Source organism: Lampetra planeri, chromosome 12 (assembly GCF_965212315.1).
Source record: "Lampetra planeri chromosome 12, kcLamPlan1.2.h2, whole genome shotgun sequence".
Lineage (NCBI taxonomy): Eukaryota > Metazoa > Chordata > Hyperoartia > Petromyzontiformes > Petromyzontidae > Lampetra > Lampetra planeri.
Window position 1 is genome coordinate 3,020,018 of NC_136118.1, and position 14,289 is coordinate 3,034,306.

Here is a 14,289-nt window from a genome sequence, read left to right on the forward strand (position 1 = left end):
CAAGATTCCAACTTCGTGACAAGCGTTTATGTATTAGACACAACAGAACTGACGTTTGGGCCAACCCTACCTGTAGCCCTGCCCCTTAAGCCTCGAGGGTAAAGGGTCAGACGTCCCAGCCGGTCCCCTGCTCGAAGCGAGTCCAGTTCCCATGCATGACTCGGTGAAGCTTTCCTGTAAAACAAAAAAGAGCACGTTGTTCGGCGATGCTGCATTGGCCATTGACCAAAACATCGCCCGTGGAATGTTTTGTATGCCCCGTTTAAGGAGGCCCACACACCAGTGTGGCTATTGATGTGCTGAGTTTCCTGCGCAAATCAGATCATTAAGCAGGTCATAACTGAGCAGTTACACGATGAATCCGGTCACCTGAGTTCACGGCTAGCATCAGTGGTAAGTGATATGTTGAACTTTGAACCGGGACTGGACCCTCCCCCCCCCGCCCCTCCACACCCCACCCCGACATCTCCTCTTGAGCAGTCTTCACCGAGCAGCCTGAAGCGTCGTCACACAACGGCTCAGTGGATTTGCAAAATGAGTACATTATCTAAAAAAAAATCCTAATTGTTGCATTATTGTTGTCATTTTTAACAAGCTCCCGTTATTCAATGCATCCTAACGGTATTATAAATATAATTGCGTGTGTGTGTGTGGTGCGTGTATATATGGCCTAGACTTTAGTTCTATATACACATTACATTTTTATTATTCCAATCCATTCTCCAAACTTATTTAGCAGGAAAACACAATTACCGTAGTATACACTAACACACACACTGCACACGTAATTGTGTTACACTGCGACAATGTGTGTGTTAGTAACAACGTGTATGTTTGCCATTGCGTTACTAAACCCTAACCCCAACACAAGAAAAATTAAAAAAAAACAATGCTCACAGACACACAAAGCTACAAATTTAAAAAAAATCCCCCGTTAAGCCCTTAACAGACTGTTGGGGCAAGTGCCGTTGGCGAGCACCACAAAGACAAAGATCCCCCGTATAGCCTTAACAGACTGTTGGGGCAAGTGCTGTTAGCGAGCACCACAGAGACAAAGATCCCCCGTATAGCCTTAACGGACTGTTGGGGCAAGTGCTGTTAGCGAGCAGCACAGAGACAAAGATCCCCCGTATAGCCTTAACAGACTGTAGGGGCAAGTGCTGTTAGCGAGCACCACAGAGACAAAGATCCCCCGTATAGCCTTAACAGACTGTAGGGGCAAGTGCTGTTGGCGAGCACCACAAAGACAAAGATCCCCCGTATAGACTTAACAGACTGTAGGGGCAAGTGCTGTTGGCGAGCACCACAAAGACAAAGATCCCCCGTATAGCCTTAACAGACTGTAGGGGCAAGTGCTGTTAGCGAGCACCACAAAGACAAAGATCCCCTGTATAGCCTTAACAGACTGTTGGGGCAAGTGCTGTTAGCGAGCACCACAGAGACAAAGATCCCCCGTATAGCCTTAACAGACTGTAGGGGCAAGTGCTGTTGGCGAGCACCACAAAGACAAAGATCCCCCGTATAGCCTTAACAGACTGTTGGGGCAAGTTCTGTTAGCGAGCAGCACAGAGACAAAGATCCCCCGTATAGCCTTAACAGACTGTAGGGGCAAGTGCTGTTGGCGAGCACCACAAAGACAAAGATCCCCCGTATAGCCTTAACAGACTGTTGGGGCAAGTTCTGTTAGCGAGCAGCACAGAGACAAAGATCCCCCGTATAGCCTTAACAGACTGTAGGGGCAAGTGCTGTTGGCGAGCACCACAAAGACAAAGATCCCCCGTATAGACTTAACAGACTGTATGGGCAAGTGCTGTTGGCGAGCACCACAAAGACAAAGATCCCCCGTATAGCCTTAACAGACTGTAGGGGCAAGTGCTGTTGGCGAGCACCACAAAGACAAAGATCCCCCGTATAGCCTTAACGGACTGTTGGGGCAAGTGCTGTTAGCGAGCACCACAGAGACAAAGATCCCCCGTATAGCCTTAACGGACTGTTGGGGCAAGTGCTGTTGGCGAGCACCACAAAGACAAAGACCCCCCGTATAGCCTTAACAAACTGTTGGGGCAAGTGCTGTTAGCGAGCAGCACAGAGACAAAGATCCCCAGTATAGCCTTAACAGACTGTAGGGGCAAGTGCTGTTGGCGAGCACCACAAAGACAAAGATCCCCCGTATAGCCTTAACAGACTGTAGGGGCAAGTGCTGTTGGCGAGCACCACAAAGACAAAGATCCCCCTATAGCCTTAACGGACTGTTGGGGCAAGTGCTGTTAGCGAGCGCCGACGAAGACCGGCACGTGCACGTACACACAGAGACATATCCCAAGGCAGGGGCGCGCACACCCACACACACACGCACACACCGTGATTAGGCAACACACAAAAGCGCCCGTCAGTCACGCAGCGTGCGTGGCGCGCCGCTCCCCGCAGACTCTCACATTCCAGCCTCCCTGCGCCGTGACTCGCCCGGCTCGCGACCTTCTGACCTTTGTTCCCCACGAGAGAGGTCACGGATTCCTTTGACCCCGCGCCCGGGTCGCCACACACCTGTCGACTGCTGCTGCTGATGATGCTGATAATGCTGATGATGCTGCTGCTGATGATGATGCTGCTGCTGCTACTGCTGCTGATGATGATGCTGCTGATGATGATGCTGATGATGCTGCTGCTGCTACTGCTGCTACTGATTATGCTGCTACTGCCGATACTGCTGATGACGATGCTTCCAATGCTGCTGCTGCTGATGATGTTGCGACTGACGATACTATTGATGCTACTGCTGATGCTGCTAATGATGCTGATGCTGATATGGATGATGCTGATATTAATGCTGTTGCCCTGGTGATGACGATACTGCTCATGATATTGCGAATGGTAATGATACTGTGATTATGCCGATGCTGATAATATGGTTGGTTATACATATGCTGCTATGGTGCTGCTGCTGCTGATGGTGCTATTGCTGATGCTGCCGATTATAAACACCGCTTTCTCATTATGATTTCTTGCTGCTGCTGCTGCCGATGTCGATGTTGACGAGGCTCGCCGATGCAATGCATTGACTCACCCAACCTTGCGCAATTGCGAGCGGGACTTTTCCTGCAGAACCCCCCACGTCCAACGCTGGACGTGATCGGTTTGATAATAACACCGCGGGGCGCAGCAGCCGCGGCGGTGGCGGCGGCGTCTCTTGACCCATACGGGATGATCGCTTTTATTATTTTATTTTTTGTTACATTTCCCGGGTCTCCCCTTGGCATCACAAGCACGTTCACCAAACAAGTGACTTGGCCCTGCCTACTTCTTAAGATAGAAGATGCATAAGTGGAGTGGGTCATGATGACGATGATGATAATAATTGTTAAAATATAATTATTATTATGATCATCAGAGCTACATTTCTCATGGAATATTTTCAACTCCCTCCACAACCACCAAAGCGCCCAGACTCCACGACCCGCCACGGAAGGTGGCCGGGGGGGGGGAGGGGCAGGGGGGGAGGGGCGGGGGGGGGGAATCATTTTCCGGAGCGCCGCCCCGGGGAGCTCCAGCTCTCGTCAGCTATTGCTGATGGTAACGAATTGTCAGCGACGAACGCGCCGAGAGGAATCCCCGGCAGGCCGTTCGTGAGTGATGAGTCACGCGGCTTCGTCCTCTCTGACCTCAAATCACCACTGTGAAGGTGCTGGCGCGCGCGCGTGTGTGTTGTGTCCTACCATAGGTCGACTCAGCCTCAAATGAGTACCTGGTGCGATGTGTAAACATCGCCACAAGGGAGACAAAGGTGGCCGGGCGTGGTGCTGGCCACCCACCCCCTTCGTGTGCCTTGCCGGCCTTCATAGGTGCTCGCTAACAGCACTTGCTCCCAAGTATGCGAAGGTAATCGGGGGATCTTTGACTTTGTGTCACTACCATAGCCTCCTCCGGATATAGGTCACCTCATCGCACTCCTCAGACCCACAGCCACCTCCTCGTACTCACAGCCACATCATCACAACCACGTAGACCTTATCAGCATTCTCAATAGCGTCATGCGCGAGCACTGGCACATCCTCAACAGACACCACCTCATCAGAGAACTTCCCACGTCAATTCACCGCATCGCAATCACAACCTCCTCACACTCACACAGCCACCTCCTCAAATCGCTCCGTGCAGCCTCTAACCCTCACCCAACCCTCACCCAACTCTCACCCAACTCCAACCCTCACCCCAACCCTCACCCAACCCCAACGCTCACCCAGCCCTCACCCCAACCCTCACCCCAACCCTCACCCCAACCCTCACTCCAACCCTCACCCCAACCCTCACCCAACCCCAACGCTCACCCAGCCCTCACCCCAACCCTCACCCCAACCCTCACTCCAACCCTCACCCCAACCGTCACCCCAACCCTCACCCCAACCCTCACTCAACCCTCACCCCAACCCTCACCCCAACCCTCGCCCCAACCCTCACCCCAACCCTCACCCCAACCCTCACCCAACCCTCACCCCCACCCTCACCCCCACCCTCACCCCAACCCTCACCCCAACCCTCACCCTAACCCTCACCCAACCCTCACCCCCACCCTCACCCCCACCCTCACTCCAACCCTCACCCCATCCCTCACCCCAACCCTCACCCCCACCCTCACCCCCACCCTCACCCAACCCTCACCCCCACCCTCACCCCAACCCTCACCCCAACCCTCACTCCAACCCTCACCCCAACCCTCACCCAACCCCAACGCTCACCCAGCCCTCACCCCAACCCTCACCCCAACCCTCACTCCAACCCTCACCCCAACCGTCACCCCAACCCTCACCCCAACCCTCACTCAACCCTCACCCCAACCCTCACCCCAACCCTCACCCCAACCCTCGCCCCAACCCTCACCCCAACCCTCACCCCAACCCTCACCCAACCCTCACCCCCACCCTCAACCCCACCCTCACCCCAACCCTCACCCCAACCCTCACCCCAACCCTCACCCAACCCTCACCCCCACCCTCACCCCCACCCTCACCCCAACCCTCACTCCAACCCTCACCCCATCCCTCACCCCAACCCTCACCCCAACCCTCACCCCAACCCTCACCCCATCCCTCACCCCAACCCGCACCCCAACCCTCACCCCAACCCTCACCCCAACCCTCACCCCAACCCCCACCCCAACCCTCACCCCAACCCTCACCCCAACCCCCACCCCAACCCCCACCCAACCCTCCCCCCCACCCTCACCCCAACCTTCACCCCAACCCTCACCCCATCCCTCACCCCAACCCTCACCCCAACCCTCACCCCATCCCTCACCCCAACCCTCACCCCAACCCTCACCCCAACCCTCACCCAACCCTCACCCCCACCCTCACCCAGCCCTCACCACAACCCTCACCCCAACCCCCACCCTCACCCCAACCCCCACCCTCACCCCAACCCCCACCCAACCATCACCCCAACCCTCACCCCAACCCTCACCCCAACCCCCAACCCTCACCCCAACCCTCACCCCAACCCCCACCCCAACCCTCACCCCAACCCTCACCCAACCCTCACCCCAACCCTCATCAAAACCCGCGCTTCCCCCTCTGCTGCTGTCTGTGTCTGTGTGTCTGTCTGTATCGGTCTGTATCGGTCTGTGTGTGTCTGTCTGTGTAGCTGTATCGGTTTGTGTCTGTGTCTGTCTATATCGGTCTGTATCTGTGTCTGTGTGTGTTTGTGTGTCTGTATGTATGGGTCTGTGTGCCTGTATGTGTCTGTCTGTATCTGTGTGGCTGTCTGTGCGGCTGTCTGTGTGTCTGTGTGTCTGTCTGTGTGTCTGTGTGTGTCTGTCTGTGTGTCTGTCTGTGTGTGTCTGTGTGTGTGTCTGTGTGTGTGTCTGTGTCTGTCTGTGTGTCTGTCTGTGTGTTTGTCTGTGTGTGTGTCTGTCTGTGTGTCTGTGTCTGTCTGTGTGTGCGTCTGTCTGTCTGTGTGTCTGTGTGTCTGTCTGTGTGTCTGTGTCTGTCTGTATCTTTGTACCTGTCTGTGTGTCTGTCTGTGTGTCTGTCTGTGCGTCTGTCTGTGTGTCTGTCTGTGTGCTTGTCTGTGTGTCTGTCTGTGTGTCTGTGTTCCTGCCTGTATATCTGCCTGTGTGCCTGTCTGTGTGTCTGTCTGTGCGTCTGTCTGTGTGTCTGTGTTCCTGCCTGTATATCTGCCTGTGTGTCTGTCTGTGTGTCTGTCTGTGCCTGTCTGTGTGTCTGCCTGTGTGTCTGTCTGTGTGTCTGTCTGTGCCTGTCTGTGTGTGTGTCTGTGTGTCTGTGTACTTGTCTGTGTGACTGTCTGTGCGTCTGTGTGTCTGCCTGCCCATTTCTCCGTGCGCGTGTCTGGCGATTCATCTGTCAGCACTGAGTCACACAACAACCACCACGGCGGCGGCGGCCGAGGCGCTCACTCCGCCCAGCCAGCACGTGACAAATAGCACATCGCGGACCCGACACCACCGCCTACAGACGCGAGACAACACTCACCCACACGCGTAAACAAGCACCCACACGCACCCACACACGTAAACACGGCACCCACACGCACCAACACACGTAAACACGCACCCACACGCACCCACACACGTAAACACGCACCCACACGCGTAAACACGCACCCACACGGCACCCACACGGCACCCACACGCACCCACACACGTAAACACGCACCCACATGGCACCCACACGGCACCCACACGCACCCACACACGTAAACACGCACCCACACGGCACCCACACGCACCCACACACGTAAACACGCACCCACATGGCACCCACACGGCACCCACACGCACCCACACACGTAAACACGCACCCACACGGCACCCACACGGCACCCACACGCGTAAACACGGCACCCACACGCACCCACACACGTAAACACGCACCCACACGGCACCCACACGGCACCCACACGCACCCACACACGTAAACACGCACCCACACGGCACCCACACGCACCCACACGCGTAAACACGCACCCACACGCACCCACACGCACCAACACACGTAAACACGCACCCACACGCACCCACACGGCACCCACACGCACCCACACACGTAAACACGCACCCACACGGCACCCACACGGCACCCACACACGTAAACACGCACCCACACGGCACCCACACGGCACCCACACGCGTAAACACGCACCCACACGCACCCACACGCACCCACACACGTAAACACGCACCCACACGGCACCCACACGCATCCACACGCACCCACACACGTAAACACGCACCCACACGGCACCCACACGCACCCACACGCACCCACACACGTAAACACGCACCCACACGGCACCCACACGCACCCACACGCACCCACACACGTAAACACGCACCCACACGCACCCACACGCACCCACACACGTAAACACGCACCCACACGGCACCCACACGCACCCACACGCACCCACACACGTAAACACGCACCCACACGGCACCCACACGCACCCACACGCGCGCGCGTTCCAACTCCGCCCGAGACCGAGGCGCCAGAGGCGTGAGTGACGAGATGTCGTGACATCATCCGCGAGTTGTTCCTTGTGGGAGGAGGAGGAGGGAGGAGGAGGAGGTCACTTGATACTCACCACAATTCTCGACGGAGAAGTCCCGAGTCGCCGAGTCCATCAGCAGACAGATCTTCTTCCATCCCGTCCGTCGCTTCTACATCCAAGTCGCGCGTCCATCGTCCACCGCTCTCCGTCCGCGCGACCGGCACGACCTCCGTTGTTGTCCTTGCTGCTGCTGCTGTTGTTGGATTCAATCAATCCACGAGGATCGAACGAGAGGCACGATCGCAGGGATTTCAGACAGGTCTGTGCGTTTTCATCATCGTCACCCCCACCAACACCATCATCATCATCACCGCTCCTCCGTCTCCTCTTCCTCCCTGCTCCTCATCCTCCTCCTCCTGGGCCCCGCACGCCGTCTACTCCTCCATCAATCTGTGCGCGCCTTCATCAGCGGGTTCCCGCCGCATGATTACCGCGCTGATCCGCGCGTTTGTGTCTCCCTTGCAGAGGCGCTCTCGCTCGTCTCCAGTGCGGAGAGGAGAGAGCAGAGCAAGAGAAGAGAGAGCAGAGAGGAGAGAGCAGAGAGAGAGCGCCCTTAACGCGTCCTCTCTCTCTCCCCGCGCGCCTGCGCTCTACGACCCTCGCCTCCTCCTCCTCTCATCTCCACTCTCCTTCCTCCACTCCTCTCCTCTCTTCCCCTCCCCACTCTCCTCTCTCATCCTCCGGAGTCGTAGAAACTTGTACGAGCGACGAGATATGATGGCCTCCTCTTCCTCAACCCCTTCCGAATCTTCCTCCGAATCTCGCACAACCTCCACCTCGCCCTGCACCTCCTCCTCCTGTCTTCCGTCGTCATCATCATCGTCGTCAATCGTCGCGGCCACCTCGTTCTTCTCCTCGTTCTCTTCCTCGTCTCTCTACCTCCCCGGGCCGTTCACCCGCGGGGAGAGGACCCGTGCCACGGTCGCCAAGTGCTCGTCGCTCGAGATGGAGCTCAGGAGGAAGAGGATCCGGGAGAGCGCGCTCTTCCCACCGCCAGTGGTGAGTGCTTTACGTGTGCCTGTGTGTGTGTACCTAGCCTGGTACACAAGCGCAGCGGTGGTGGTGTCGGGGGAGCGGTGGTGTAAGTGGCTGGCGCTACGAACCCGCCGACCCAGAGTTCGATTGCCGCTCACGGCCAACACCGGTGACGATTATCTGAACCGGTCATGGGCCTCCCCTAGGTAGACTCAGCCTCAAATGAGTACCTGGTGCTGGCCACCCGCGACCTCGTGTGACACAGTGCCGGCCTTCATAGGTGCTCGCTAACAGCACTTTCCCCAACGGTCTGTGCAGGCTACACGGGGGATCTTTGTCTTTGTGCATAGCCTGGCACAAGTGCCGTGGTGGAGTGGTAACGTCAACTCGGTAAAGAATGTGTGCAGAGGCACAGTGCTTGTGACCAGCGCCCGCCTGTACGTTCACCCTGCGTTGGTTGTTTGAGCTCGGCGTAAGTTGTTTAAGGACGAGACGACACGGGGGCGTGGGAGGTTGTGAACGCATCTCTCTGAAAATGAATGGAGATGACAGCATGGCGTGCGTCTACGAAAGCAACGGATCTCGATAACGGTGGAAGTTGGGCGCTTCGATGTACAACTCCTCCGTTAAAAGTCATCGAACTAAGAATCTCCATGAAACGCATTGAATGCGGGTGGGGTCGGCGAATAACGTCTCGATGAAAGTGAATAGCAGCCATTTGAATGGGCACACCCCGCAAAGAACTTTGAATGAGGACCCCCCCCCCTCTCTCTCTCTACGAGAGTAAATATAGGAGCGCCTTAGTTAGCATAACTCACACGTCCTCCCCTTTCACACGTGCCCCCCCCCCTTTACACGTGCCCCCCCTCTACACGTACCCTCCCCCCTCCACGCGTACCCCCCCCTTCACACGTCCCCCCCCCCCTCCACACGTCCCCCCCTTCCACACGTCCCCCCCTTCCACACGTACCCCCCCCCCCTCTACACATACCGCCCCTCCACACGTCCCCCCCCCCTCTATGCGTACCCCCCCCTCCACACGTCCCCCCCCCCTCCACACGTCCCCCCCCCCATCCACACGTCCCCCCCTTCCACACGTTCCCCCCCTCCACACGTCCCCCCCCCCTCCACACGTACCCCCCCCTCCACACGTCCCCCCCCCCCTCCACACGTACCCCCCCCTCCACACGTCCCCCCCCCCTCCACACGTACCCCCCCCCTCCACACGTCCCCCCCCCTCCACACATCGCCCCCCCCCCTCCACACGTCCCCCCTTCCACACGTACCCCCCTCCACACGTACCCCTCCCCCTCCACACGTCCCCCCCCCCCCTCCACACGTACCCCCCCCTCCACACGTCCCCCCCCCTCCACACGTCCCCCCCCCCCTCCACACGTCGCCCCCCCCCCTCCACACGTCCCCCCCCTTCCACACGTCCCCCCCACCCTCCACACGTACCCCCCCCTCCACACGTCCCCCCCCCCCCTCCACACGTCCCCCCCTTCCACACGTCCCCCCCACCCTCCACACGTACCCCCCTCCACACGTCCCCCCCCCCCCCTCCACACGTCCCCCCCCCCCTCCACACGTCCCCCCCCCCCCTCCACACGTCCCCCCCTTCCACACGTCCCCCCCCTCCATACGTACCCCCCCTCCACACGTCCCCCCCCCCCTCCACACGTCCCCCCCCTTCCACACGTCCCCCCCCTCCACACGGTACCCCCCTTCCACACGTCCCCCCCCTTCCACACGTACCCCCCCCTCTACACATACCCCCCCTCCACACGTCCCCCCCCCCCTCCACACGTCTCCCCCCCCTCCACACGTCCCCCCCCTTCCACACGTCCCCCCCCCCTCCACACGTCCCCCCCACCCTCCACACGTACCCCCCCTCCACACGTCCCCCCCACCCTCCACACGTACCCCCCCCCCCCCTCCACACGTCCCCCCCCTTCCACACGTACCCCCCCTCCACACGTACCCCCCCCCCTCTACACATACCGCCCCTCCACACGTCCCCCCCCCTCTATGCGTACCCCCCCCCTCCACACGTCCCCCCCCCCCTCCACACGTCCCCCCCCCCCCTCCACACGTCCCCCCCTTCCACACGTTCCCCCCCTCCACACGTCCCCCCCCCCCCTCTACACATACCCCCCTCCACACGTCCCCCCCCCCCCTCCACACGTACCCCCCCCCTCCACACGTCCCCCCCCCCCTCCACACGTACCCCCCCCCTCCACACGTCCCCCCCCCTCCACACGTACCCCCCCCTCCACACGTCCCCCCCCCCTCCACACATCGCCCCCCCCCCCTCCACACGTCCCCCCTTACACACGTACCCCCCCTCCACACGTACCCCTCCCCCTCCACACGTCCCCCCCCCCCCCTCCACACGTCCCCCCCCCCCCCCTCCACACGTCCCCCCCTTCCACACGTCCCCCCCACCCTCCACACGTACCCCCCCCCCCCTCCACACGTCCCCCCCCCCTCCACACGTCCCCCCCTTCCACACGTCCCCCCCACCCTCCACACGTACCCCCCCTCCACACGTCCCCCCCCCCCTCCACACGTCCCCCCCTTCCACACGTCCCCCCCCTCCACACGTCCCCCCCCTTCCACACGTACCCCCCCCCTCTACACATACCCCCCCTCCACACGTCCCCCCCCCCTCCACACGTCCCCCCCCCCCTCCACACGTCCCCCCCTTCCACACGTCCCCCCCCCTCCACACGTCCCCCCCACCCTCCACACGTACCCCCCTCCACACGTCCCCCCCCACCCTCCACACGTACCCCCCCCCCCTCCACACGTCCCCCCCTTCCACACGTACCCCCCCTTCTACACATACCCCCCTCCACACGTACCCCCCCCCTCTACACATACCCCCCTCCACACGTCCCCCCCACCCTCCACACGTACCCCCCCCCCCCTCCACACGTCCCCCCCTTCCACACGTACCCCCCCCCTCTACACATACCCCCCTCCACACGTCCCCCCCCCCTCCACACGTACCCCCCCTCCACACGTACCCCCCCCCCTCCACACGTCCCCCCCCCCCTCCACACGTACCCCCCCCCCTCCACACGTCGCCCCCCCCCCCCCTCCACACGTCCCCCCCTTCCACACGTACCCCCCCCCCCTCCGTCTTACGTACCCCCCCCCCCTCCGTCTTCACAGTGCCCCATCCTCCCACCGCGCTAGACACGTGGTGGGCCCTGCCTCAAGTTCTGACATCAATCAGCCGTCGCCACGGGAACTCGCGCCAGGAATGCGGCGATTCCTCTTTGCGGTCTCTCTGGCGTGGGGAGCAGTAGCGGTGAATTCACACGGCGGGGGGAGCAGCAGTAGCAGCAGTAGCAGCAACAACGGGTAACATTAGCAGCAGTAGCAACAACGGGTCACATTAGCAGTGCGATACTCGTAATAGCGGCATCAATAGCGGCAGCAACATCCGTATTAATTGCAGTACTAGCAGCAGTATAAACTAAAAACACAAATGTAGACTGTAGCCTGGTTATTAATCTGAGTGAGTGTACTGGCAGTCTACAATGTAGACTGAAGCCTGGTTATTAAGCTGGGTGAGTGTACTGGCAGTCTATAATGTAGACTGTAGCCTGGTTATTAAGCTGGGTGAGTGTACTGACAGTCTACAATGTAGACTGTAGCCTGGTTATTAAGCTGGGTGAGTGTACTGACAGTCTATAATGTAGACTGTAGCCTGGTTATTAAGCTTGGTGAGTGTGCTGGCAGTCTATAATGTAGACTGTAGCCTGGTTATTAAGCTGGGTGAGTGTACTGACAGTCTATAATATAGACTGTAGCCTGGTTATTAAGCTGGGTGAGTGTACTGGCAGTCTATAATGTAGACTGTAGCCTGGTTATTAAGCTGGGTGAGTGTACTGACAGTCTACAATGTAGACTGTAGCCTGGTTATTAAGCTGGGTGAGTGTACTGACAGTCTATAATGTAGACTGTAGCCTGGTTATTAAGCTTGGTGAGTGTGCTGGCAGTCTATAATGTAGACTGTAGCCTGGTTATTAAGCTGGGTGAGTGTACTGGCAGTCTATAATGTAGACTGTAGCCTGTTTGTTTAAGCTTAAAACCAGGCTACAGTCTACATTATAGACTGCCTGTACAGGCTGTACGCTCGCCGAGGTGACGAACCAGGCTACAGTCTGCATTAGTGGTTTTATTTTTGTATTCACTTTACTAGTATTATTATTATATCTACGTGACTTTACCGAAAGAACCAAAGAATATGAATTCCTGCAGTCACGAAAGTTTTAAGTCAAAAAGTAACAGCAGCAGCAGTAGTAGCAGCAACAGTAGTAGCAGCAGCAACAGGAGCAGCAGTAACAGCAACAGCAGTAGCAGTAACAGTAGTAGCAGCAGCAGTAACAGTAGTAGCAGCAGCAGCAGTAACAGTAGCAGCAGCAACAGCAGCAGCAGTAACAGTAGTAGCAGCAGTAGCAGCAACAGCAGTAACAGCAGCAGCAGCAGTAACAGTAGCAGCAGTAACAGCAGCAGCAGCAGTAACAGTAGCAGCAGCAACAGCAGCAGCAGTAACAGTAGTAGCAGCAGCAGTAACAACAGCAGCAACAGCAGCAGCAACAGCAGTAGCAGCAGTAGTAGCAACAGCAGCAACAGCAGTAGCAGCAGTAGTAGCAACAGCAGCAGCAACAACAGTGGGAGCAGCAACAGTAGCAACAGTAGCAGCAGCAACAGCAGCAGCAGCAACAGCAGCAACAACAGCAGCAGCAACAGCAACAACAGTGGGAGCAGCAACAGTAGCAACAGTAGCAGCAGCAACAGCAGTAGCAGCAGCAACAACAGCAGCAGTAGGAGCAGCAACAGCAGTAGGAGCAGCAGGCGAACGAGAGCGCGAGGCCTCTGCTCCCATCTCTAGGGGGCTCCACGTGGTTTTTTTGCGCTCTCAGTCTCAGGGATGATGTTTGTGAGTAAATAACAAACGTAAATACGCGTCACGTGACATTCTGTTGACGCTGTTGTGATTGGCTCCACGCTTTACACAATTAGGGCTGCCTAATGGTGCATATCCATTCATCGGGGAGCCGTTCACTGCGCAGTGAATCGATCGATCTGCTATCGATTCGAGGTCAAGGCTGAATGTCAGTGGCGAGTGACATCTGAAATGGTTAGGGAGGCGCCTCCCCTTCAACTCGCATTGACCAGCGTGGTGAAGTATGGTTACACCCCCCCCCCCCCCCCCCCATGAGACCGATACGGCGTGGGGAGGTTTTCGTCCAGCACTGGTTCGACAAAGGGCTATCAACGAATGGCAAGATTGCTATATCATTATAACAGGAAGGAACGATCACAATACAAACATGTTATCAAATCAAGGTCGTAATCGTCATCTACTTCATCAAGGATGTCATCGTCAATTAAATCTAACTTCATCATTTCTATCTGAAATTCAGTGTAAAGGTCATTTTCAACGTTATGTTTCAAGTGGAGGTCATTCTCATACGTTACATCACGTCAATCATCAACATCCACAGTCTTTATTGTGCCTTTTCTCATTCTGACCCAGTGACGGATTATCGTAGTAGCACAAGTAGCTACATAATGCTACGGGGCCCCGCACTTTCAAGGGCTCCGCGCTAAAAGCTTTCAAGCTATCAATTCCGGTTCAGTGATTCTGCACTTGCTCTGTTACTATAGTACTATACCGCCTTCAACTTTTACAAACGACTGGGTGTTTAAGGTTAGCGATTTGTCGTATTATCT

The 14,289-nt window shown here is 57.7% G+C and overlaps 2 protein-coding genes across 2 annotated transcripts in view; one reads left to right on the top strand and one right to left on the bottom strand.

Annotated features, from left to right (window-relative positions):
• The window catches only part of LOC144721522 (F-box only protein 41-like), a 67,031-nt gene extending 58,842 nt beyond the window's left edge, over positions 1-8,189 (bottom strand). Inside the window, exons 1-2 of the mRNA XM_078599195.1 lie at positions 7,597-8,189; positions 71-174 (exon numbers count right to left, since the gene is read on the bottom strand). The gene's annotated coding sequence lies outside the window, so the exon portion shown is untranslated. The remainder of the gene's footprint in view (positions 1-70; positions 175-7,596) is intronic.
• The window catches only part of LOC144721793 (uncharacterized), a 49,547-nt gene continuing 42,116 nt past the window's right edge, over positions 6,859-14,289 (top strand). Inside the window, exon 1 of the mRNA XM_078599716.1 lies at positions 6,859-8,562. Coding sequence (XP_078455842.1) covers positions 7,987-8,562 — 576 coding nt within the window. The 5' untranslated portion in view covers positions 6,859-7,986. The remainder of the gene's footprint in view (positions 8,563-14,289) is intronic.